The sequence below is a fragment of the Sprattus sprattus genome (assembly GCF_963457725.1).
Source record: "Sprattus sprattus genome assembly, chromosome: 18".
Taxonomy (NCBI): Eukaryota; Metazoa; Chordata; class Actinopteri; order Clupeiformes; family Clupeidae; genus Sprattus; species Sprattus sprattus.
The window spans coordinates 22,386,120-22,412,335 of record NC_137916.1 but is presented as its reverse complement, the minus strand read 5'-3'; the positions used below and the strand labels follow the sequence as shown (position 1 = coordinate 22,412,335).

The 26,216-nt window shown below is 42.4% G+C and overlaps 2 protein-coding genes across 2 annotated transcripts; one reads left to right on the top strand and one right to left on the bottom strand.

Moving 5' to 3' along the window:
• Window positions 1-2,103: 2,103 nt before the first annotated feature.
• napsa (napsin A aspartic peptidase) lies at window positions 2,104-7,483 on the top strand. Its single transcript, XM_080855913.1, has 9 exons — window positions 2,104-2,257; window positions 2,673-2,847; window positions 3,065-3,188; window positions 3,517-3,635; window positions 4,305-4,504; window positions 5,636-5,758; window positions 6,038-6,182; window positions 6,574-6,672; window positions 6,876-7,483. Exons 1-9 carry the CDS (start codon window positions 2,190-2,192, stop codon window positions 7,035-7,037), a joined length of 1,215 nt encoding a protein of 404 aa, XP_080712039.1. The 5' UTR covers window positions 2,104-2,189; the 3' UTR covers window positions 7,038-7,483.
• A 373-nt stretch (window positions 7,484-7,856) lies between these two features.
• On the bottom strand, window positions 7,857-17,335 carry mief1 (mitochondrial elongation factor 1). The gene is made up of 5 exons (XM_080857027.1): window positions 17,203-17,335; window positions 16,093-16,256; window positions 14,372-14,552; window positions 12,468-12,724; window positions 7,857-12,053 (listed from the first exon to the last, which is right to left on the bottom strand). The coding sequence occupies exons 2-5, from the start codon at window positions 16,237-16,239 to the stop codon at window positions 11,235-11,237; spliced, it is 1,404 nt and encodes a 467-aa protein (XP_080713153.1). The 5' UTR covers window positions 16,240-16,256; window positions 17,203-17,335; the 3' UTR covers window positions 7,857-11,234.
• Between the last annotated feature and the right edge of the window lie 8,881 nt (window positions 17,336-26,216).

The following is a 26,216-nucleotide window of genomic DNA, read 5'->3' as shown; positions in this document are numbered from 1 at the left end:
TATTAAAAGAAAAGTTTGTACAAGCCTGTACAGTGATGTATCAACGGATTGACTGAGACGGATAGTTACTAAATTTGGGAGGTGCACATCCGTAAACGGACGACCATATATTGGGCTTAAACTGTATTACCAATGCTTTACACACTATGCAAAACATACACACCATCACACCGGGGTTATATTTATCTTTGGACTACAAACCTATCAGGAAATCATGCCTATAAGCAATAGTCGGTGGACCAACATACATCCTCTTGCATACCAAAAATGAATAGTTTGCACAATGAAAGAAGAAAAGGAATGTTGACCAACTCCATCTTAACAAGTGCAGAAGGTAAGAAAAAAGTAGAACAAACACAGTGTGTGTGTGTGTGTGTGTGTGTGTGTGTGTGTGTGTGTGTGTGTGTGTGCTGCCTGGCATGGAAGTCTCCACTGATAACTCCGTGAACAAACACAGTGCTTGTGTGTGTGAGTGTGTGCTGCAAAGGATGCCAGTCTCCTGAGGCATGATTTGGAAAGCAGTGTTTTGATCTCCATGAGAGTATCTGAGAATGTTTAAAGTCAATATCAAGGTTGTTAACTTATCACTGCTGAACTTCATCATGCACCATTTAGCTATCTCTCTCTCCCTCCCTCTCTCTCTCTCTCTGAGGTATTTTTTTGACAATTGTATCTAAAGTGTTGAACGTGTGCAACAGAAATTTCAACAGCTAAACCACATGTGAAAACAAACAGGCATCCACTTCCTTATCTTCCTTTTCATTAGACTTTCTTTCTGGCTTAGTCTGTCTCATAGTCAGAGTTTCTGCACGACCCACTTTGCTAAAAGCATTAACAACTCATAAACTTATATAATGAGTTCTCTGGCTGTCATAAACATATGTAGGCCAGTGAATTTAGGATTATTCATTAGGATTATCTATTTCTAAGAGTTTCTGGTACTGATCTAAGAGTTAAAGGCACATGGTACCATCAATAACACAGAACTAACATCACCATGGATTTCAACATACAAAGTCACACATCAAATTATGTTTACAAAAAATAACTCTTTTAAGAACTCTTCCCCTGTTTTTATTTTAGGCAGGCAGTCATGGGAAATCATTTGGTATGTAATATGGCTTTAGGCTCAGGTGGGGCCTATTATCCATAATGCAGTTGATTTGGGTTTCCACTCAGTTACAGGCACTATAGGCAAGGCCAATTTACTATGTCTATGCACTGCTATGAACTAAGCAGGGCTATACTAACACAACATTCATATTTGTGCTGACAGAGAAAATCATTTGAGCTGTTCTTCCTCAAGCATTAATAAAAATGATAGGACTAGAACGGCAAAGACGTGAACATGAAATCCAATACATAAATGAAATAATCAAAATTATAAACAGAGATACTAATCAACAAACATTTATATTGAAGAAGCAGGAAACTAGTCTAGAAATTAGTCAAAAGACAGGCAATGTTCGCATGAATTGAATATTTAACTCAGAAAGCCAATGCCTTGATTAGGGCTTCACATTTTTTACAATCTACTGACAGTTTGCTAGTGGATATGACACAAAAGGAAACTCACCCTGTCAGAGAAACCAAGAATGGGCCTACGTTTCCAAGTACCCTATGACAACAGACATAAAACATACGTCCATAAAGAAAACGATTAGCATAAACTGTACATAATACCTCTGTGAATATATAATTTGATAGCAGAGTGGGTTGACTTTTGGTAGGCTATGGAATAATAGGCTACTAGAGTGATTTTGGTGATTTTTAGGTTTCCAATTCTTTAAATACATAAACTGGCAGGATTTCAGACAGAGAGTGGGAACACAGATTTTTACCAGTTAGTCTAAACTGAATATTTTAAATTACACATGGCCTTCACAACTCTCACCAGACGTGCCTTACAACTCGTGACTTTGCTAATGGTCTACTGACAGCGTCTGCGTCGACTGATTGACACTTTACATTGCAAATCAGAGCGTCAAAATGGAGAGCTCTGACCAATCAAGATAGGGCTGAGCGAAGAAAAGCGAGATGACCCGAAGGTGCGCGAATATCATTTGAGGGCTATATCCTACTAAATGCGAGACAGGGGGTGTTGATACGGTTTGCTTTGAACGCCGAGTTGGACACGAAGTGAAGAAGTGGAAGTAGCATAACATAACGTCAGCCCGTCAGGCGCTAAAATGTTTCTATTGAGAGAACTTTTCATCGTTATTTTGGCGTTATTGGTGCACAGTTATGCTATTGTCAGGTAGGCTAATATTGTTACATATAAGGTTGCATTATGTTAGGTTTGCAAACGTTAATGTGAACATGCTGGTGAATTTGTTACAATTGCTTAATTTTTTGTGAATAGCTCGACATTGAGGTTAATTGATTTCATCTGTTTTGTGGTGCGTCACTCGTGTGTTCAAGTATTATGGCGTTTAGTTGCATAACTTGACTAGACTTTTAATGACTGCCATGTCAATTTTATTGAAATTGTATAAGCTTTAACGGTGGCAAACCAAATGGGCAGCTCTCAACTATAATACACTATAGGTTTTGCGATGTAAAGTGTTAAGAATAACGGTGCGTGTTCACCCAGGAAGTGCTGTGAAAATGAAAAACGATGTGTACGTCCTAAGCAATGAAAACATGTTCTTTATAAATTAACACTTGTACAGGGTCCCTCTACACAAGACGCGCACGGCAAGGCGCATGATGAGCGACAACGGGATGACGGTGGAGCAACTTTTGGCATTGGGTAAGACAAACGGCGATCTAGCGCACCAGGGAACTACACCAGCACCCGCACCTACCTCCACCCCGCCTGCTGAGAGGCTCACGAACTTTATGGACGTAAGTAGTCGGTTGGTCTGCTTGCTTCCTGTATGTGAGTTTGAATGAGTGTAAGTCCTAGCTGTATGGTATCGGTGTGTAGGGCGTGCTGTACTCAGAGCGAGGTTGGCCTGGTATTTTTTTCTAAACTTATGTTTGCCTAACATGTGGACCTGACCAATCTCTACTGCTAGGAAAGGAATGTCGTATCCTCTAAAACTACCCCTTCCTCCTCCAGGCTCAATACTACGGAGTGATGAACATCGGAACCCCATCTCAAGAATTCAAAGTACTGTTTGACACCGGCTCCTCGAACCTTTGGGTTCCCTCTATCCATTGCTCCTTCCTGGATATTGCCTGCTGTAAGTAGAAGTTGCTCTGTCTGTAGTAAAAGCAGTTTCCTCCTCTGTTTGGCTGCCTGTTTGTCTCTCAGGGTAAGCAATCAGTCAAATCAATCAATCAGTCTGTTGGAGAGTGACATCAGTTGATCTAAAATGAGTGGCATCAGGAGGATTTGTGTTTAGTCTAAACTGAGAACCTCTAGTCACATTGGCCCTTTGCAGATAAGATTAGCTCCCTGTGATTTTAAAGCCTCAACATGTATATATGATTAATGGCAGGCTGTCTTGTGACCCAAACATGTGAAGCTAGCAACACTGCCATGAGTTTAAAATGGTCAACTTCCTCCAGGGATGCATCACCGCTACAACTCCAAGAAGTCCAGCACGTACGTGAAGAATGGCACCAAGTTTTCCATCAACTATGGCCGAGGGAGCCTCTCTGGGTTCATCAGTGAGGATGTGGTCAATGTGAGTGAGTGGGCAGGGGACCATGAAATGCACACGCACACGCACGCGCAACATGGTACAACGTGAGTACATTACTGAACATATGAGACAGAGCTTTCTCTGAATGCTGCCAATAATGTCTGACACCAAGGACTATGAACACACCATTTTCAGGCAAGGAGTATTTTGGAAGGGGCTGTTTTGCCAGCTTTAAATTTAGCTCCAGAATGGTCCATGTGTTTCTGCAGAGGAGGCCCTCCTGGGGTGCAGGGTGAAGCTATGCTTGTCGCTGCTTTCACTTAATTTACTTAATCTAATTTGACCTCTTTAAGTGAGTTTGAGTTGATCTATGTTGCATACTAGGTTTGTCAAACCAATGTGACCAGCTTCCCAAAGTGTTATTTTAAGGAAGGTTGGAAGGATGGGAAGTAACAAAACTAATATGTGTACAGTTGTTGGCCCATGAGGCACAACATTGCCCATTTCATGTAAATACATGTAAGTTTATTCAGCCAATATAACATATCCAGCCAGTCCACAAGGACTTGGATACAAACACACACTCACACACACACGGATGCAGACACCTTTATTATCATTGTTCAGATCTCTTTCAAAGTGTGTTTCTATTCTGTAGTCATGTGAGGGTAGTTCATGCCCATGATTTGTGTGGGTGTCTTTTTTTACCAGTTGGCAGGTTTGAATGTGCCAGGGCAGCAGTTTGGAGAGGCGGTGCAGCAGCCTGGCATCGTGTTTGCTGTGGCACGCTTCGATGGCCTCTTAGGTATGGGTTATCCCACCATCTCTGTGGCCAAGGTCACCCCTGTGTTTGACCAGATGATCGACAAAAAGCTGCTCCCTCAAAACATTTTCTCCTTCTACCTAAACAGGTGGGTGCTGTGTGTGTTTGTGTGTTAATTGAGGGGAAGTGTGCTATGGGACTCTCTGAACAGGATGGGGGAATCTAAAGCTTGTTGTTTTCATTAAAACCCAACTGTATGCCATTGTAGGTGGGGTGTTGGGCCAACATGTGCATGCTATTTAAAAGACTTCAACAGACTCCTTTATTCAAGTGAACTCCTTCTTAAACAATTGCTTGGTCAATGTGTGGTTGTTTGGCTGTTTCTCTCAATAGACTATATTAAATGCCATGTAAAACACTAACACTTTCCAAAAAAGGCAGGTGCCTAGTTGATCTAGCCCTGATGCGGTGCATATGCAAGGGCACCCACACCTACTATAATTGTCCCATTTGGTAAATTTAGTTTCACACTTGTCCAGGAAAAGCAAACACATTTACATGGCTTGTCTGTTCAAAGGAACACTTTGTTTGGCTTGTGCATGCTTAAATAGACCTAGCAGTGTTGTGGTTTTGTCTTGATTTCAAAACGGTGTCCATGTACCAACAAGTAAAGATTACGGATCTCCAAATCAGAGGTTGCATGCTCCTTAACGTCCTATTAAGCATGCATTTTAAAATGGCGGAACGTTGGCTTTGCGTAAAGAAGGAAGTAGTGTTTGGTTTGTTTCTGCTCACATATATTGAAGTGTTCTATTTCAAGGGTAGGGTTTGGTGTGTCTTAATTGAGAAGTATACTTCCACGGACATGGCTACGTTTAGGTCCGGATGCAGTGCGCATAATGCAAATGTCCTCATCAGCACAGTCCGCGTGGACCGACTGTACAGCACTAAAATTGTGTGTCCATGCCGACTTGATCGTGTTGACGAGGCATGTGCATGTATGTTTTAAAGCATTGGCTCAGTCAAGAGAAAACAAAATAAATGTACGCTTTCTATTCATTTTAACGTACACTTGTTAATGCAAAGTGGCTTGCAGTACATATGCACATCACTTTTTCGTGAATGAAGACGTTTTGGAGTATAATTCAGCCCTTGGAGTACCGATGGCAACAATGACTTTGTGTTTGTTTTTTTTTTGTTTTTTTTTAAAGTTGTGGTCGTTTTGACCCTCCTGTAATGAGGAAGTAATGCCTTGCCTGTTCTCGCTGTAAACCTCTAGAAATGCCAAAGCACCAGTTGGAGGAGAGCTAATGCTAGGAGGCACTGACAAGCAGTACTACGATGGAGAGCTGCACTACGTCAATGTCACACGCAAGGCCTACTGGCAGATTAAGATGGATGCGTGAGTACTGTAAATGACAAGGTGGCCATGTGTGTGGCCGATTTTATAATTGCCATGAAAATGTGTACAGACGGGTGACACAGTGGATAATGACATCATGTGGGTCTCATTCCTAAGGTCTGGGGTGTAAAAGTGTAATTGCTAAGATGCTTGGCTCTTGGGCCATGGAATTGTCCTTGAGCTTACTGTTGGCCTTTCAAGCTTTTCCATGTCAGCTAATTGTGGCTAAAGTAATATCAACCTATTAAGTGAGATTTGTTTGGTTATCTTTTCTATCAGGGTTGAGGTTGGCAATCAGCTCACGCTCTGTAAGGATGGTTGCCAGGCAATTGTTGACACGGGAACATCCCTGATGGTTGGGCCTACTCAGGAGGTCCGGGCGCTGCACAAGGCCATCGGGGCTCTGCCTCTGCTGATGGGGGAGGTAGGAGGGAGGGTTGTTTCATTGTGGTTTTAACTTTTTGTAAAAGCATTATAATTAGAAGTCATAACCTAATGTAATATTTCATTAATAATTTAACTTCATAGATTTATGTATGGTGGCTAGGAAGAATTCAGGTTTCTATAAATGTACTGATGCAGGTATTCAGATCTTTTATTGTATTCACATCTGTAATTTTAGAGGACATATAGTTATGAACCATTTGATCATTTAATCCACTTCCAGTATAATACAGATGGATAGTGGAAATGTTGGCCAGTGGGTGGATAGATGTTGCCCTAACTTGGCTGTGGAATGGACAAAACTCCTTTCCAAAGGGAGAAACTGACATCACTAGTGGGGTTTTTCTCATGAAGTTCTCTTTATTTTCCAGTATTGGATCGACTGTGGCAAGATCCCAACTCTGCCGGTGATCTCGTTTAACCTGGGAGGAAAACTCTTTAACTTAACTGGGGAAGATTACGTCCTACAGGTAACAATGACAAGTTTCATTGTTTTAATGACACCTCATGTTACAAGTCAATGTTAGTTTATCTTGCAGCCTATTTCAAAGTTTCGTCCTTTACCAACACAAGTGAATGACAAACCCCTTTGCAGACTATTTTCCCCTCTGGTCCAGCTAAAATGACTGTCTTTACATAATTTTTTTTGTCTTGTATTGTCTCTCCCCCACAGGAGAGCCAGATGGGCCAAAAGATCTGCCTGTCAGGCTTCATGGCCATGGATGTGCCTCCCCCTGCTGGTCCTCTGTGGATCCTGGGAGACGTTTTCATCGGACGCTACTACAGCGTGTTCGACCGCGACCACGACCGCGTGGGCTTCGCTCCTGCCAAGTGATCAGGAAATTGTACAACAAGTTCTGAAGGGCCGAACAGCGCAGACCAAAAATAGGACGACTGACCCCGGAACAGATCTGGTCAAGATCTGGTGTGGAGTCTCTTGAATCCACTCCAAATCGAGGATGGATCTGCTCTAAACTCTTACGCTTTTTCTTAAGCAAGTCTAGTGTTGCTAAGATTTGCTGTTTTGTAACAATGAATGAGAGGTACTGATAAACTATGTAGTTTTAAACAAGCTTGTTTTGGTCAAATATTGTCTTGCCATATGAAAGTCACAGTGCTGAGTTTGTCGTAGAAATGATTTTTGCTGTGACAGGATTTTTTGGTTTTCATGAAGTTGAACTTTAAGTTCCTGTTTAACTTGCTGTAAAAATGGCCTTGCTGTGAATGAGTCAAGGAGCACTGAACAAACTTTGATGAACATGTACCCTTTTATTGCCATAATCTGTCAGGAGAGTGATCGTTGCAAGAATCTGCTTCAATAAATACCTTCCCACACATGCCTGTTTTTTGTGTGTTATTTTTGAGTGTGAAAACTTGTCACTTGACGATATTTTGAGAAACAGCAGTTGACTTGTTCAGAGTACACTGCAGTTAGCAAGAATTATGTTACGAATGTGAAGACTTCTAATACTCAATCTGCTGCACATCTAATCAGACATGGTGCATACAGTGTTGCAAATAAAATGGGAGTCCCTAGGACTTATATTATAAATGCTCATAAAAGCACAGTTGGGGGGGGGGAGCAAAAACACAAGCTGACAGCAAATCTGACATACCATTTATTTGGATATACAAAGTGCTTGGTGTTTTTCATTCCATTCAGAAATTAAAAAAATAAACTGATGTACAAATAAAACCCCACCAAAAACATCAAAGTGAGAAAACGGACACATTGCATGCAAGTCCATGGCCACGCTGAGGTGCACAGGGTGGAGGTAGATGCCTTGCTTTGGGCCATGTGAACGTGCTAAAAGAAATGAATGTTGGTTGAAGGTGCGGCCAATGGGTTTTTCAAGGAAATTTGGAAATGCTTCTGGACCTACAATGACCTAACTGAAGGACCGTATTTGAGAATTTTTCAAATGTCTTCCGTCCATGGTAATACTTTGAGATATCTTCTATATATTTGTTGTCAATTTATAGAGCCTGGCCCAGTAATAGATATCGAAACAAATACATAAAGGTCTGAAACAAAGTATGTAAAGTGCACAGTGAGATTAAGGAGCACTGTTCACCACGCCGGTTACATCATAAGACTAGAAGCATTTTCATTTCTGGCCAACAAAAATGATTTCATACACCTTTAAAAATGGAAAGACTGACCTGAACACAATTCTGCAACATAATCTAGTTGAGACAAAAGGCTTCCTGTAGTCAAGTGCAAATACACATCTGGAAACCCTTCTTCTACCAGCAGACGAAGCCCCTATGGATTAAATGTTCCAGAGTGCACTATGTACAGACACTCTTCCTCTTTAGCACATAAGGACATTAGCATTGCTCACAGGAGGACTGTTCTTCTTACTCACAAGTGAGTCATGTTTTTGGTTACAAGTATACAATAAATACAAAAATAATACACCTCTGACACTTGTACATCTGTATTGTCTTGTTTTTTATGACGCAAAGCATATCCCACAAAACTTGTCTGAAATGGCTGACTACTGGAGGAAACAGAGAGAAACGACCCAGTACCCTTGCCACTTATGAATTCCGTCGTTACAGTGGCCCTGAAGAGCCACCATGAGTAGTGGCTTGTTTTTGTTTATATATTTAAAAAAAAAAAAACTTTTTATTTTTTCCACCGTTAAAAAAAAGGTTTGTATGCAAATTAGGTCATGAATAGAAGGCAACAAGTTCTGTAGTTCTAAAGCATAAAGGATGAGCTACAGAACGGTTCTACCACATGGGGTCTGCACCAAATGCAAAAGTTCTGTAAATGAACAAAGGCTAAAGTGACCAAATTTTGAGCATAACAAATCCATTTTACACAAATCAGACTAGCTACTTAGTCCTTTTAGTTATTATTTTCCATACATCACCAGAACAAGATGACAAATATATAGATGGTCTGTTTCCAGGTGAAAAGGAAAACATAAGTTCTTTAGTGTCAATGTATGACAGACAAGAGACTAATAATATCAGTCACCAGCCCTTTCTCTGCATGTTTCCAGATGCAGACCAAAATCGCCAAGCGCAAACCCTGGCCTTTGCGTAACCCCTGACATACGCATAAGATCTTCAAATATGCCACAACTCAAATAAGTTATATAAAAAAAGGAGAACCAGAACTCAGAGAGCACAGTCAAGTTATCTGTTTGCTTTTAAGCATGACAAGAGTGATGACCTAAGTTTGGTTGCATTTTTCACTCTAAATAATCGCTACAGAATCCAACAGGAAGCTCAAACCAGATCCCATCCCCCTCGCCCTGTAAACCACATGATTCTAATGATTCACGTTGAACTCACAAGGCATTCTTATCACCCGGTCTGGGGACAAGCACGAGTGTCGCATTGTCATCTTACATTCTTGTCAAATTGGATAAGACAGAGGGGCACACAAAATCTTACGTGTGGTTTTGAGATGAGAAAATCTCAAGGGGCATTCATTCAATTAGTTTTCATGCTCAATTTTGATGAGTAAAGGTCGATTTGCTACTGAAATGCTTGTTCTGTTGCAGGCAAGAGGAAAGCAAAAAAACTTGCAAATCCTATTGTATTATAATCTCAGGAACTATCTGGTTTGGAAAGAAGTAAAACAAAGGGCCATTTTATACACCAGTGCAAAAAAAAATAAGAAAAGAGTAAGACTTGTGATAGCTGCATAGGCAGAACACAGCACTGTTAGAGGTGGCGCCTCTGCTCTCAAGAATCTCAAGAGTCTAGTGTGATCAACATCAGAGTTTATTAATTTAAGAGAAACGCTCCGTAACGATGACTTTTAAAAAAAGAGGGAGGGAGGAAAAAAAAAAATGCAAAACAAAAAAAATCAGAAAAAAAAAAAAATCTCAAAAATCACACTCAAGTCATTAGACAGCTGTAGCTGATCGGGCCAACAGCAAGACCTTGATCTATAAGCCCATTCACAGCCACCCAAACTCCACAACACTGGTTCCCTTCTGGACCCAAACAAGGGCCCATCTCAGTGCTCACAAACAAGCAAGGCCTCTCCTCCTAGGTCACCGGCAAAACGAGGCACCCTGTCATGGGGGAGAAGTGTAGCCTTGGAACTCTTAGTTTCCACAATAATCTCATATCGGAACTCCTTTGACTTGAATAGACAGAAACACAGAGCATTTTAAAAAGCATCTGAAGCTAGTGAAAGATTTAGATCTCCTTCAAGTCTGTGCTGGCCCTGAAAGAGTGACTGAACCATGGGCTTGTTTAGCCCACTGTAAACCACGCCGATGAGGACTGGGACGTTCGGGCACCACGACTCCGAAGCATAAAACACAATGCAGAAAACTCACATCAATCGATCGGACTTTTATAGATCAGATATTCAAAGACCTCTTGTAGATAGCATTAAACGTTCCCAGTAGCTCTGACAACACAGAACGAACACAGTGCACTAAACACTCACCCATCACAGTGTGTGTGTGTGTGTATATATATAATGAACTATGTAATAAAGTTTAATATATATAATTTACTGATATGAGGGCGCAAGGAAATCCAGGTCATATAAGTTAGGCTGTGTGTGTACCATATGGTATAGGTTCTGTTGCCTCTGCTGCAGATCTTTAGAACATCATTAGAAAATGTAGATGGTGACGCACATACAAAAGAAAAAGTGAGAGTTCCATGAGATTATAATGAGCCTCTTGAGGGCGTTTCTGTATTTGTGACCACTCCTGAAACAGCTTAGACACAGGGGGCCTCTGCTACCTTCTCATTTGGCTGATGGGGCATTTTATCATTTGTATGATTTTTACATTGAGGACTCGGTATGATTCCACCAGTCTTAAGTCTACTGCAACACCTTTACGATACACAAGAGGGCGCTGCGATGACTTTCACAGCCAGTTATGTGGGCTGTTCACAGATGTTGTCTTTTCACAACAGAAGGCTGCTTTTGAGTGAGTTCTCACAATTTAAGGCCGCCACGATCACAGCCCGTTTCCATGGCAACAGATGTTCGCAGGGCCTTCAGGCGCAATGCTACTGGTGGGGTTGGGGTGACTTTCGAGTCTCACGCAGTCCTAAGCAGGCTCTCAGGGTCGGAGAGGGCACAGTAGAGCGTGTACCCCAGCTCATCCACCTCCAGGGGTGTCAGCTCGCAGAAGAGGTTCGCCTTTGGGTTGAGGGCGCAGGGCAGTACCCCGGCCTCCAGGTGGCCCACCAGCGCCCGCAGGAGGCTGATGAAGCGGTCGGCCAGTGCCTCCTGGGTCCAGTCGCCCTCGCGCTCGCTCAGCAGCAGCAGCGTGTTGGTCAGCTGGCTGGCGGAGAGGCTGCCGAGCGCCGGGTTGAGCTTGCACACGGCCTTGGCCAACTTCAAGCAGGTGCAGCGGCAGCCGCCGTCCTCCTGGTCGAGCGCACGGAGCCTGGCCGTCTCGGCCACGCGGAAACTCTGCCGCCACAGGTTCTCGTGACGGTCGGCCGCCAGCCGGTGCGGTTTGGCGATCAGCGAAACGCCGTCATCCATCATCAGCAGAGGGAGGAAGTCCACGTAGAGGCGGCGGTCCGTCTCGTACTGGACCTCCAGCGAGAGAGTCTCTGATGGCACCACGGGCCGGATCACGTAGTCTAGCACGCTGCCGATGGCGGGCCAGTTGATGGTGCCGGCCACCAACTTCTCAAACACCTCCAGGACGCTCTTGGGGGAGAGGTAGCCCCCGACCATGCAGCGGTCCCAGTAACTGCTTCCGCGGGGGAAGTACTCCAGGTTTTCCCGGCGCACCAACCAGAAACCTGGCATGTTCATGATCGTGTCCTCGCCCGGCACAGACGACCACAGGTTCTTCTCCAGGATCATGGGTACCATCAGCTGGGCATGGTCCGCAGTCACCACCTGTAACAGGTGAGACTCAGACAGGTGCTCGCAGGACAGGGTTGCACTGTGCATAAAAAGGCTTTAAAGCAATTCTAGCAACCAAATTATGTATTGGAATAAAAACTTCTGCTTCATTTGAAACTTGAGCATTACAGGAGTAAGGAATTCATAATAGTGTGAGAAGCGAGGATGACATCGTTATGGCTGAAAGCCTCTCCACTTTGTATTGTTCCACTCTGATGCAAAAGCTAAAACAACATTGCTTCTAAATGGCTTCTACAATGGCTGGTATTAAAAGACATTATGAATTTTGATTTCCCTGCGAACAAAGTGACAAAGATGCTACTAGAAGACATTTTTTAAATGAAAAGCCTCCTCTTCAGTTTATGGCTACCCCACGTGTACTAGCGTTCCCCCAATCCACCAACTCACCTGGAGGTCGTCGTAGAGACTGCCGCTCAGGTACATCTCGCGGAGCGGCATGTCAGGCAGCTTGGCGTGCAGGAAGACGCGGAGCTCAGAGCAGATGTCCAGCGCGGCGCGGCGAGCCACGGCCTGCTCCTCCACAGGGATGGCCACGCGCTCGCTGAAGAACGCCCACAGGTGCTCCTGCAGCGAGAGGCGCATGCGGGCGCGAGCCATGTCCATCTGCCCGTGGTCAGAGCGGCCCGCAGCACGACGCATGAGGTCTGGTGGGGAGGAAGACATGGGGCATGAGAGGGGCAGGAAGAGAGGATAGTGGGACACACAGTAGAATACACAGCTTTGGTACCGAATTCACAGAGAGGAAATATAACAGTGACTTTATTGTTAAATTTTTTATTTCTATTCATTTCATATCATATCATATCAGACCATGGAAGCTCCTCTAACCCACTTAGGCCATTCTTTCATAAATCAGAGCTATATGCAGTGAAGGCCCCCCCCCCCCCCCCCCCCGCCGCACACACACACACACACACACACACACAAACACACAAACACACCACACACTCACTCTTGGGATGTCGCAGCCTTAACATCAACATTACACAAGCAGCAGTGGTAAACATGGTTCACAATTACTAATGTGGGCAGGTTAGACTGGTCTAAGTTTTATTTAAAGATCTAATACTTGTCTACGGGAAGGAAGCCAATGGGGCCTTTCTAATCTTGTTCAATACGATTAAAGGAAGCTCTTTAGAACTTGAGCACTACATCAGCTTCTGCAGCTTTATCTAAATAAGGCATTGCAAAACATGAACATGAACTACTCAGGTTGTTCACTATGGTAAGGGGAACTACTACAAAACAAAAAGCTATATCTGTGGCAACCAGTGAATAGTCAAAAGCATCACCCACCATAGAGGTAGTCCAGCCATCTCCCTGTCAGTGAAGACAATCACCCATTACACCACCCACTCTGATGCCACAAACATTATAAGGCCCAGTGGCCGACCATTGGTTTTATGGTAAGGCCTTCAATAACGATATAGGCTTGGTGTGAGTGAAAAACAATTAGCGTTAAAGCGTTTAAACGCCCATTTATCAAGCATGTTGAGAAAAAAAGGACAGAAGGAATGCATAGTTTCAGCAAGGTTGTTTGGAATTCTTTACATAACTTCTAACGTTACCCGGTTATTAAAGTAACAGCTAGAACTGATCAAGATTATTGAAAAAGCAATGGCACTACAAGACAAGATAAATCCTTTCAATCGTTTATTGTCAACAGCAAAAGGAGGTTTACGTGGCATTACTGTCACTTTAAACCAAACAAACACGCAGCACGATTAAGAACTTAGGCCTGGAGTCTGAGCTGGGAAGGGCTTGGTCGATGATGTTTCCGACAGATCACGCCCACCTCGTAGAAACAGAACAATTGCATTGGCTGATCGCACTGGCGTGCGAGATGTTTTCCCTTCACTGACACTGCTGTGCGGCTGTCTGTTCCCAATCTTGAATCATGTACTTAAATGTATCGAGACAAGGAGGCGACTGGGAAAACGAGCAGGCGCAGAGACATTATTAACAGTAAACAAGAATATTATTAATGAATACATTGGTATTTGCCAATTTTAAAATGAAAATGGTTAGGCCTTCAGAGAAGGCTTAGCAGGCCCTGATGGTCAGCCAACGATAAAGACCAAACAGATATGATGATACTGCGGTAATCTCACTCTGCACATCTACTATGTAACTTGGTTTATCTGGCTACTCGCCTACAGTTTTAGCTGGTTTACCTGGCAAGTCACAAACTGACTTGGTTGGCCTGGCCAATAATTTATAATTTCAATTTGTTTACTCGGCCAATCACTTTGCTCCCCTACGACCTTTCCTTGGTTAACCTGGCTGCTCACCTGGTTCGAAGGAGTTGGCAGGGGTGGGCAGGGTCTGCAACGAGCGGCTGAGTGTGGTCTTCATGTCGTGGTTGAGTGTGCGTGGAGAGGACCCCAGCCAGCTGGGCTCCTCCCAGCTGCGCTGCCCTGATGGCTCCATCTTAGTGGGGCTGGTAGGGGCACTGATGGCACGGTCATACATCTGCAGCAGGGAGGGGGCAAGGTTGGAAGTACAGGTTTAAACGGACAGGACAGGGGTTTTTGGAGTGTGAATGTACAACCCCAAATCAGAAAAAGATGGGACGGTAGGGTCAATTAAAATTACAGTTATTTGTAAATTCTCTTTTAACTGTATAACATTGAAAACACTACAACAGCACATTATTTGATGTTTTACCTAATGAATTGAATTTTTTTTCCAAAATAAACACAATTCAATTTTAAGTCTTGCAACATATTTCAAAAAAAGTTGGGACAGTAAAGAATGTATCAAGTAGCCATTCCTTTTATCAACACTTAAAATACAATTAGGGACAGAAGACACAAAGTGAGGAAGCATTTCAGGTGTTACTTTGTCCCATTTTTCCTGCAAACAAGTCTTAGGGTGTGCAACGGTACGGGGTCTTTGTTGTTTCAAAATGCGCTACACATTCTCTATTGGGGACAAGTCAGGACTGCAGGCAGGCCAGTCCAGCACCCGCACACCCTTCTTCCGCAGCCATGCCTCTAAAATGTGTGCAGAATGTGGTTTTGCATTGTCTTGATGAAATATGCATGGGCTTCCCTGAAAAGGATGTCGTCCTAAAGGCAGCATATGTTGCTCCAAAATCTCGATGTCCTTTTCGGCATTAATGGTGCCATCACAGAAGTGTAAGTTACCTTTGCCAAGGGCACTGACACAACCCAATACCATGACAAACCCTGGCTTTTGGACTTTTTGCTGGTAACAGCCTGGATGGTCCTTTTCTACTTTGGTACGGAGCACACAGCGTCCATTTCTTCCAAAGAAGACCTGAGATACTGATTTGTCTGACCACAATACACATTTCCACTGCGAGATGGTCCCATCCCAGACCATCCGAGCCCAGAGAACGGTGCTTTTGGACACGGTAAACGTAAGGCTTCCTTTTGGCACAGTAAAGTTTTAACTGGCATTTGAGCATGTAACTCGAATTGTAGTGCTTGACAACGTTTTAACAAAGTAATACTGAGCCTATATGGTTAAATTGCTTATAGATGAATGACGGCTCTTGATGCGGTGCTGTCTGAAGGATCGGAGATCATGGTTATTCAGCTTAGGCTTGCCCCCTTGCCCTTAACGCACTGAAATTTCTCCAGATTCCTTGAATACTTGTTTCAAATCACATCATTATTTAATTATTCTACCTCATTACTAGCCTTAAATTGCCACTGTCCCAACTTTTTGGAATGTGTTGCAGGCCTAAATGGCAGGAATGGATGTATTTACAAATCAAATTAAGTTGACCATACAAAACATGAAATATCTTGTGTTCATACTGTCTGCAATGAAATACAAGTCAATGTAACTTTTTTTCTTTGCATTTTCCATACCGTCCAAACTTTTTCTGATTTGGGGTTGCAGTTAGTTTCAGACTTCAGACAAAATTGAAATGACTTATTCATGTACTGTCAGTACAGGTAACCAGGCATGGCATTAGGAATGGTGTTTCATGTTGTCCATGTAATGTTGTGTGTACTGGCATAGGTGAGTTGGCACTCACTCTTTTGACTGCCAGAGTGGCAATGCCCAGCATGGCTGCTCCCCCCACTCCCAGCACCAGCTTGGCATTGGAGAGGACGAAGTCGATGGCAGTGCCCAGGCCATTGTCATCTTTTTTGCCTTTCCGGTCACCGTTCACTCCTGCCATACCTTACTCTCCCCTCTCTACAGAAGAGAGAAGGCAGGGGGGAGGAAAGAGAAAGAATGAGGGGGAGCGAGAGAGAGAAGCCAACCAACAAAAGATTAACAGAAGGCTTAACTTAAGTTAATCAACCAGATAAAGCCAACAGTAGTACAAAGGAGAAAGTTCATCAATACTGTGTCTTATTTCCTTACATTCACCATTGATGCGTGAATGTCACCTCTATCCAGCTCTAATAACTACATTATCCAAGCACCAAGTAAGAGAAGTTGAGCGAGAACTACTCTCTAGCACATGGAACTGTTTAAAATTAGGTCCACAATTTACTGTACTTACTCAACAGGGTGGGGCCATCAGACATTGCCATTCGACCAAAATAAAGTTTTAAAATAAGTCATTCCATCTACTGCTTTTCAAGGTATTAAGACCATCAGAACATGGCTTTTTATGATATGAATAAAATGCCAGTCATGCAAAGTGTATCAACCCTACAATTAATCTAAAGTTTAAAACATGGCAAGTAAGCATTACAAAAATGACTACGTCAATCTATGGCTCAACTGATGGAGCAAGGTGTCCACATTTTATCTACTACTTTATTAAGTATTAAGATCATAAAAGCTTAGAATTTTATTATAGTGGGTAGCATGTCATCAGTAAGGCCATTTTCGGTCTTTTTTCTGGCATCATCCCTGCAGAAAGCTCGAACACTCCACACCCAAACAAAAATAATTGACTAATGGAGATTAAGCGCTATCAAAATAAATAGCTCAACTTATAGCTCAACTGGTAGAACTGGTAAGGTAAACTGCAAACACAAGGGTAAAATGTTCAACACTCACATGAGAACACATATGACGGAAAAAATGTACGTCTGTATTATTATGCAATAAGTTGTTTTGGCTAAACTGCCAACTGAAAATGTGAAGATAGAAAATGAGTAAATGGTTAATAATTGGCCATGCCTACCTGGCCAGTGGCAGTCACTCACTGGCCCCCACTCCCTCTTTACACAAGCCCGCCCAGGCGGCTGCTGAGGAAGAACTGGCCCCTCTTGAGGGCGTCTTCCTTGTCCTGGGGAATGGACAGCGCTTGTGAGCGGCGGAACTCGCGGGCCACGGCGCGGCGGTAGTAGTTGCGGTCGGTGTACTGCAGTTGCCGCCCTGCGCGCAGCAGCGCTCTGTACAGCTCCAGCACCGCACTGCGAGACCAGCCGCCCATCAGTGACAACGCTACGGCGCGGCCAACACACATACACACCTGATAATGGAGGATGGAGGGAGAGGAGGGTGAAAGGGAAAGGAAAAGAAGGGAAGAGAAGGGGAAAGAAAGAAAAAAGAAGGAGGGTGTGAGAGGGAAAAGAGATTGAGAAAAGACTGATGTAAAGGGCATGTTGAATCATAAATATCTGGCACATAGTAAATTCAGCTCTCAGAATGCTGCCAAATTTGACAAAAATGTGAAATGGATTATAATCAAGGACTACACCTTTAAAAAAAAATCTAAATTAGTTAAAATGTAGGCAGTTCAGGCACACAGGAGAGATTAGACAAACAAGCTTGGATAGATTTCAATCAAGACTCTCAGAAAAAAACTCATCCATTCAATTCAGATTCAGATTTTAAATACACCACCAGGTAATGAAAGATGAATGTCAACATGTGTCCACAGAGGTTAGGCTAAGCGTTCACTTTGAGGTTACAAAAAAGGGCAATTAGCAAATCTGACAAATAACACAGCATATGAATTAATGCATGGTTGCTTATCCCACCTCATTCTATGTCCGAGAAAAACATACATGAATGTTGCAAGGCTTTGGACTGAATATTTCTGTGGTTAACTCACTGACACTATTTACTTTAGCAACACGGCCAAAGCACTGTACAAATGCACTAGTATCAGAAAACCACGGAGACAGAAAAACTGTCAGGAGGAAAAGAAAGACCTTTGGTAGTTTGGAAATTGACATAACTCCACCATCAGTTGTCGTGTATTGCATCAACTCGAAAACAGCTGTGGTTGTCAATGCAGAGAAAAGTGTGATCCCAGCAGCATTGCTAATGCCATTGGCAAGTCTGTCTTAAAGGAGGTTTATGCAAAGATCACGTGTCAGTCTAAAAGAAGTACCGGACAACCTTTGAAACTTTTTCATATTCACCCAGCAGATAACAAAAAAACACTCAATAGGGACAAACTAGGTCCATTGTTTGCTGCTGTTATGTCACAACGTTAAGTCTTCACAAGCTCAGCCAGCAAACTGAAAATCAACTTTTGACTTCAAGATCCTACACCTACCAAATGGTAGAGTAAGAAAGAACCACTGTTCCTTCTTCTGCCCCTCAATAGCAATAGGAAAAGGAATTCAGTTTACCATCAGGAGAGGATAACGTGTAATCGCAACATATTAATTACACTAACGTCAGTAAGAAATTAGACAGCTAGCACGCTACAACAAACTAGCCTTATAGTAGCGTCTCCCTAATTATCTGAACCTCATATACTGTCTCTGACTGAGCATAAGTAGCTACGAGAGCTAGCATTGTGATTTCTCACGCGGTCACAACCTGTTTAGCCGTGGCTTATTACTAACACTTAACCATTTTTGCTAGCTAAAGTAGTGTTCCACGAACAATGCGATGTTCAAATGGAAAAGACAGAGTTGGCTAGCTGGTTAATCGAAACTGGCCATGTTAGATAGGAAGCCAGCGCTGACATTAGCTAGCTAACTGGTACGTTAGCAGCATCATCAGTGACCTCAAGTATAAATGAATATACATACACTAACCGCCATATTTAAGAACTAACAGTTTAACAGAGGCAATCGTTTGCATATGGACACTTACGTTTAACACACAACTTAAAGAAAATGTCCTTGCACAGGTACTGTTCCACAAAAATAGAAGCTCTCTCACACACCAGGGTCAGAAGCCTCAGACCGGAAGACAATGGCGACCCGATTTTCGCAGGGCACAGATCACTTCCGGCGTTTTGTATTCATTTATTTATTTTAGCACATGATGGCTTTTTGCCTCTTTCTTTCTTTTTTCTTTCTTTAAATTAACAATTTATCAATCAAATCGCCAACCTTAGTCGAAGATGTTTAATATCAGTCCTGCAAGGTCACAATGGTTGTATAATGCACTGTCCTCATTAGCTAGAGTATTTTATGCTGTCTAGATAGTCACTGAGTTCATTCTAAGAAATGATCCAGGTACATTTTTATGCTGCCTTCTTCTAAAGAAAGAGCAGTCAGACTCAATGCCCCGTATCTTTTAAGGAAAGATGATGCTGGGTAGAACCTGTGAATTAAGTTAACAAAACTTCTTACACTTTATTGGTTAAAAGTACTTGTGAGGCAAGGACCACACTTTTCCCCACGGCACATTCTCTATTGTACCATTCCACTGGGATTATACAGGGGATTGTAACAAAATGTAGCAATGGGATTATGTAGGGGACTGTAACAATTAATTAATCTGATGCTTTGCTGAAAGGCACAAACCACCCACAGCAGTATCAGATAAATTGACAGTGTACGTAATTGGCCTTGGGAAATTAATACCCATTATCAGCATTATGATTCCAGAAGGAATTGCATAAAAAATTACTGCATACTCCTAAACTGTTATGGGAATTTTCTATTTTCTCAAAAAATCTTGAGTATTCATATGGCCTAACATCCAACAATTCCAAGTGTAGTAATATCTATGTGGTGAGAACATGACGGTTATCCTCATTAGCTGTGGTTCTAGAAAGACATCCGAATTAATCCAGTAAAAAAAAAAAACTGGTTTGGGTAGATATGAATCATTATGGTATGATACATATCTAAACTCACAATCAAAATCACTACCTATAAAATCAAGACAATTGAAATTTTCCATATTTGGAATTTTCTGTGTTTGTTTCTATGGGTTTTCTTTTTTCACGCCAAATATCACTGACTGTACCTTAATCAAGCACACCAAAGCCCTAGCAGAAACACAGATCAGAATTAGATAAGTATCACAGTTGAATAAAAGTAGAAAGACGGAAGTTTCAACCACACAAACACACTAGAACGTGCAAAGCATTTTGCCCCCTCATTCCAGTGCAAGCTTTATCACATCGAATGTGATAAGAGCTACTTTACCTTATAATAATAATAATAATAATATTATAATTTTTATACAGCACTTTTCTAGATATTCAGACGCTTTTGCCCTTTGACCTTTAAGACTGTTACAAAGGCTGTCTTCCTATAGATGGGTTCCTGTAGTTGACAGCTAATATAATTGTGTTTGACGCCAAATAATTATAACCTACAATGCAGCTTTAACATAATATGGATCTTACACTACATTATTTTTACTGTTACGTCACACTTGCATTTCTTGGATGCTTTGAATTATAATAAAAACCTTCACTTTTACACCAATATGGGAAAATCACTAGTCTTGATCTTTATTCTTATTTAGACATTCAAAAAGTATCAGGAGCATAGACTTGTTTGCCAGTCATCATTTAAAAGTGATCACACACATTTCCATCCCAAGGCACTTCAAAAATACCCTCCTTCAGTTCCACCGAAAAGAGGGAATTTTTAGAGCACACCCAACTTCTACCCAGAAACAGGAAATTGAATTCCTTAATTGAAGTCACTAGGTACCTATTACTGCCATCCCTTGTGTTGCGTGCAACAAAACTTGTTGTGCAGTGACCATCTCTCCGTTGTACTGACATTTTTATTTGAGCACACTCAGGACTGAGGTAAGACAATACTTAGTTGTTGATGTTCTGAAATTTCCTTTCTTTTAGTAAGAAGGTTGACATCTTAAATACCTCTTCAAGCATGGGTGTATATGTTTTAGTTTGCAGGGTACTTTCCAATTATTGTATGCACAAGACATGGACATGGATAGATTTAGTCAGGTTTTGTGTATTTGTTGTTGTTGATCATTCTTGTAGATTTGCTGTAAGTGGCATGGTTTTACATAACATATGCTCAGTCAGGCTGAAATGATTTCAGTGTAGCATTGATAGAATAACTGTTGAGGTTGGACCTTGACTGTGTGATTCAGTAAATGGTTGAAGTTGAAATATTCAGTGTTCATTGCTTACATACTGTTTATCCTTAATTTAAAACCTGTTGCTGGTATTAATGAGTAGTGTAATGGGTTAGACAACTGAAGTATTGATGATACATATCTGTTATTTGAGTTCCTGAAAGACTTTTCTAAAATTTCAACCTAGAGACTGTGTTTTATAAGGTCATTGTATATTCTGTGGTTTTTGGCATCTACCAACAATGTTGATAGATTGTGATTGTATTGAAATGGTACAGCAAGGGTATTGATCATTTGTTATTATGAGAAGTACATGCTATTTTATGTACTGCACTATGTTATAACGTATATTTGTGTATTTTAAGATTTTCTATATTTCTGTACACATATAATTTAATATCTAAAATCAGAATCTGGCTATATTCAATCCCGAAAGTCTCTGTTTGCCTCTAATAGAAGGTGATGTTTGTGTGTGAACTAAGTCAGCTGTTAACTTTGGTTGGTCGCTGTGGTGTAAATAAATGAAATTACTGTTACTTAATATCATAGAAATGTTGGATAAGGTAACTTAACTGTCAGTCGCCTGCCTGATCAGTTGTCACCTAGTTTGAACTTGAACCTGGCCTGGTGGCAAGAATGCTTGAGCAGCAAAAGAAAAGTCTAAGAGCAAGTATTATGAAAAACTGAGTTCTCAACCAATCAGCTCAAATCAAATTGTACCATTCAGTCACGCACCATGAGACATGTTCCCATGACAACAAAATGCAAACAACCTTTCTATGGTTATCATAAGGGTGGAGGAGAGGGGGGCAAAAACAATTAGGACGACTCCACAAGAAACGTGTGTGAGAGCACATAATGCTTTATCGTAAAAGGTTATTAACAGTCAAATATTTCACTACAGAAAATTCCGGGGGCAGAACTAGAGGGCATTTCAGCTCCCCTTGTGCCACAATGGATCTGTTGTGTGCCCTGACAGACATTTCTTCTAGGGGACAGTAATGGAGTGATTGAATTATGGCCAAAACAAGAAAAGTAGAGAATCTTGTGCAGCACGAGAGAATACTCTTAATGGGATTATTTAGGTCTGGTTGATGATTAAATAATATGTTCCCCATGTCCTCCATGAGTATTAAACTGACAGTGTTATGTTTTTGGATAGGTTACGTATTCTCCCAATGGATACTTTTCTGATAACGCTATAAAATTAAAATGCAGACTTCAATGTATAACTATTCTTGCTGGTAAAGGGTAAAGCTGTAATTTGTTTTGGACACCTTTAATTGATGTTACATAACCTGCTTGTCGTTTAACTCAATTTGACATTTGGTTCAGTGTGCACATACAGTTATACCATATTATATCCTCCAGAGAACCAACCCATAGACTTGTGTCCTCTGTAGTTGACATTTGTTTTTCATGCATACCCTCTTCCTCTCTTCAGCTATTCTGTTAATTTTTCTTGGTTCCCAGGAGGATATAAGTCGCTTTTCAAACTGTACACCAAAATAGGCTGGACTGCCACATTAGTCAAGTTGCGTTTTTTTAAACTTGCATTGGTCTTACTGCTTGACACATATTACATAAACCTACAACTAATACCTCTTCATATAGTGAAAAGCAATTTGATTTTTGTATTGACACAATAACCCTACTATTCCAGATAACTTTGCTCAGTATCTTGGATCCTCCTCTCCACAGGATGGCACTGCATGACTACCCCATACCAGACCTGGACACAACCTTGCAGGAAGCTGGCCGGGTCCTCCAACTCACTCTGAGCCCTGACTTGTACATGCAGTACAAAAATGCCCTTTCCCAGCAGAGGGAGATCCTACAGGAGGCCCAGAGGAAGCTGTCCGACGCTGGTTCTGGTCGTGAGAACTGGGTGACAGAGCAGTTCAAAAGCCGGCTGCTGTCCTGTCGTGATGCGTTGCCCACCTCCACCGCCATCCCCACAGTCCTGCCTCAGTCGAGGGCCTGGAAAGACGACACCCACCTGGGGAGGGCAGCAGCACTGGTGTGGGCCATGGCCAAGCTGTACAGCGAGCCCTGGCTGGTCGAGGGAGACGTGCCAATGGAGCGCACACAGCAGTCAGAAGTGTTTGCTGCCAGCCGACTCCCTGGAAAGAAACAAGATGAGATTAAGGTGATTTTGGGGGAGAGGGGGAACACATTTATACTACTTGACATTACATGATAATACATTACATGCCTCTAATATTCACATCACAATAAGGTGAGATTTGAACTGGATGTTCATTCTAATAAATACAAAAAAATATCCACATAACATTATCCCAAATATCCACATAAACGAAACTTCCTTTATGAGATTAAGGTCAGAGAAAGGGTGGGGGGAGAGTGAATTATATGTTTATTCTGCAGTATCGGATATCTATCTTTTATACTGTATAAAATGTGTTGTCTTCATGTGAAATACTAGAGTGTCTTTAGGACAGCAAAACTGTGGTTGTATGGTGGGAGAGGGATGAGAGAGATGGAGACAGTGATGGAGAGAGTCACAGAGAGAGAGAGAAAAAACAGAGAGCAGAGATTGGAAGAGGATGCCATATGCACTTAATTACCAGACATTGTACAGATACAACGCTGGTAATGATGTTAAGCCTCCTGCCATTGTTTTAAAGTAGATTTGTAGCGGCATTTATGAGTATTATATAAGGTGCTGTCAGCTGTTCTCATCTAATACACTTATGGTTAGCAAATTGCTCCTCTATGTCCTCTAGCTGTATGCTTTATGTGCACACTCAATTTTGCACACCCATGTTTTTTAAATATATTATTGCTTACAGCATCTTTATGGCTCTGTACTCATGTTTTTTCCCTCCCGATCTACAATTTTAGCTATGCACCAAGGGGGATACAATATTCTAATGAACTGAGTGTGTCTTTCATTGTTCGCATTTGTCCATTCCAGCTCTACCCAGATAGTCTTCACGCCATCCTGACCTGCCGAGCGGGGGCATTTCCCATACAGATCCTGCATAGGCCCAGTCTAGGGGGTCCTCTCACAGCCCTCTCCCTTGGGGGCATATACGATCAATTAGAGCACATCAGTAGCCAGCCTGCTGCGGGCGCAGACAAGGACGCCTCTACTATCTGTGGCCTCTCCTCCCTCCCCCGTACAGACTGGTATGAAGTGAGAGAGAAGGTCCTGAAGAGGGGAGGGCCCACCGCAGGATCCCTGGACCTCATGGAGAGTGCCATACTGACGGTCTCTCTCGAAGATGGACCAGCGCCATCTGACGTGGCAAGCACCCTCAATGCTGTCAGACTCGGGGGTAGAGGGTGGAGTTGCTTGAGGCATTATGACAAGGTCAGTAAATGATTCCCTTTTAGGAAATCATGTCACAGAGATATATATATATAGAGAGAGAGAGAGAGAGAGAGAGAGAGAGAATGAGAGTGAAGGAGAAGGAAATGGGGAAAAAACAGAGCAGGTAATGAGTTTGGTGTGGCTTAAAATAAAGTTGTTATAGGATCTTGTTGAACTGCTTATCGGTTAGAATCATCCTGTTTGGATTCTGTTTAAAGGAGTAATTGCAGCATTAATTCAATGATACTTACTGTGATATTGAATCAAATAGTAGGCTGTACAACAGACATGCAATGATAATTATATTTGACCATGGCAGATGAAAACAAGTCCTAAATAAGTGGACAAAATATATTCTAGGGTAAAAAAAAAACTCTCTTTTCTTCCTTACAGGTGGTTAACATGGTGGTGTTCAAAGATAGTGCAGCAGGCTTGCTGTTTGAACACAGTGCTGTGGATGGAATGGTGGCTGGGCTTGTGGCTGAAAGTGCATTTTATCTGTCAGAGTCACAGAATAGAAACTTAATCCATGCCCAGAAAGAGAATAAATCTGCAGCTCTTGACGCTAGCTTGACAAAACCCAAACCCTTAACATTTCAACTTGAAGGAATTGGCATGCCAAGTCATCCTGTTGACACATCTACCCTAGAAACCCACCCTATACTCACTTTTGAAATGCCATCTTATCCCGATGTCTTCACCATCCTGAGGAGTCAACGAGGGGTTTATGATGCTTGGGTCAACTTTTCCCTGCAGCTAGCCTTGAGGCAAACGCTTGGGGAATCAGCTATAAAACACATCATTGTCACCCCTACACATATGCGCCATTTCAAACATGGTCGTTGTGATCCCACATACTCCCTTACAGCCAGATCTCGACAGTTAGTTAGTGCACTAGCTGCATGCATTGGTCCTGATGGGAATCCTCAGTATTCCAAGGAGCTCATAGGCCTGTTCCACTTGGCTCTGTTGGAGCACAAGAATCTCGTCAAGGCCACAAAAGTTGGTGAAGGTGTGGGGCCTCACTTGGCAGTCTTGCGTCACTCCATGTCCCCAAACAATCCTCTGAAGAAGTTTCTGGATCCTTTTGGATGTCCATCTGTGTACCTCACAGGGAAAGACCTGATGGAAGGTGTGGAATGTGCCGTTGGAAATGTGTATGCTCGTGACCAGCTCGCTGTCACGTACCTTGGGAGAAAGGACCGGGTTCGCATCGTCCTGAATGGAAAAGGTAGCTTTGTGGGTATATTGGACAAACTTCATGCAAACCTGCAAATGACGCTGAAACTAGTCATGCTCCTGGCACTAAGATATTCCATTGCTGGGCAGATGGGGGCACTTGAGTGTATTATGCAGGGGAATGATGAGCTCAGAATGAATGGAAACACAGAGGCTAAAATTTGCAAAGGTCTTAATATGTGCGCAAAACCACCCCAACCCTCGGAGATGAAGCCGGACTTCACATTGCTGATTCATGGTGGAGCTGGTGAGGATGTTTCATTGAATCAGAAAGTGGTGGAGGTCCTTGAGTTCGCCCTTGAATCTGCCCTAAAGCTTGGGGCACAAGTCCTGAGAAATGGAGGGAGCAGCTTAGATGCAGT

What these genes read in the sequence shown, in the direction of transcription:
- napsa (XM_080855913.1), top strand. Translation starts at nt 2,190, where the DNA reads ATGTTTCTATTGAGAGAACTTTTCATCGTTATTTTGGCGTTATTGGTG. An exon ending in CTTCCTGGATATTGCCTGCT is followed by an intron (nt 3,189 to 3,516) that starts GTAAGTAGAAGT and finishes AACTTCCTCCAG; the next exon opens with GGATGCATCACCGCTACAAC. An exon ending in TGGCAGATTAAGATGGATGC is followed by an intron (nt 5,759 to 6,037) that starts GTGAGTACTGTA and finishes CTTTTCTATCAG; the next exon opens with GGTTGAGGTTGGCAATCAGC.
- mief1 (XM_080857027.1), bottom strand. Translation starts at nt 16,239, where the DNA reads ATGGCAGGAGTGAACGGTGACCGGAAAGGCAAAAAAGATGACAATGGC. An exon ending in CCACTCTGGCAGTCAAAAGA is followed by an intron (nt 14,553 to 16,092) that starts GTGAGTGCCAAC and finishes TCCCTGCTGCAG; the next exon opens with ATGTATGACCGTGCCATCAG. An exon ending in GTCTCTACGACGACCTCCAG is followed by an intron (nt 12,054 to 12,467) that starts GTGAGTTGGTGG and finishes CACCTGTTACAG; the next exon opens with GTGGTGACTGCGGACCATGC.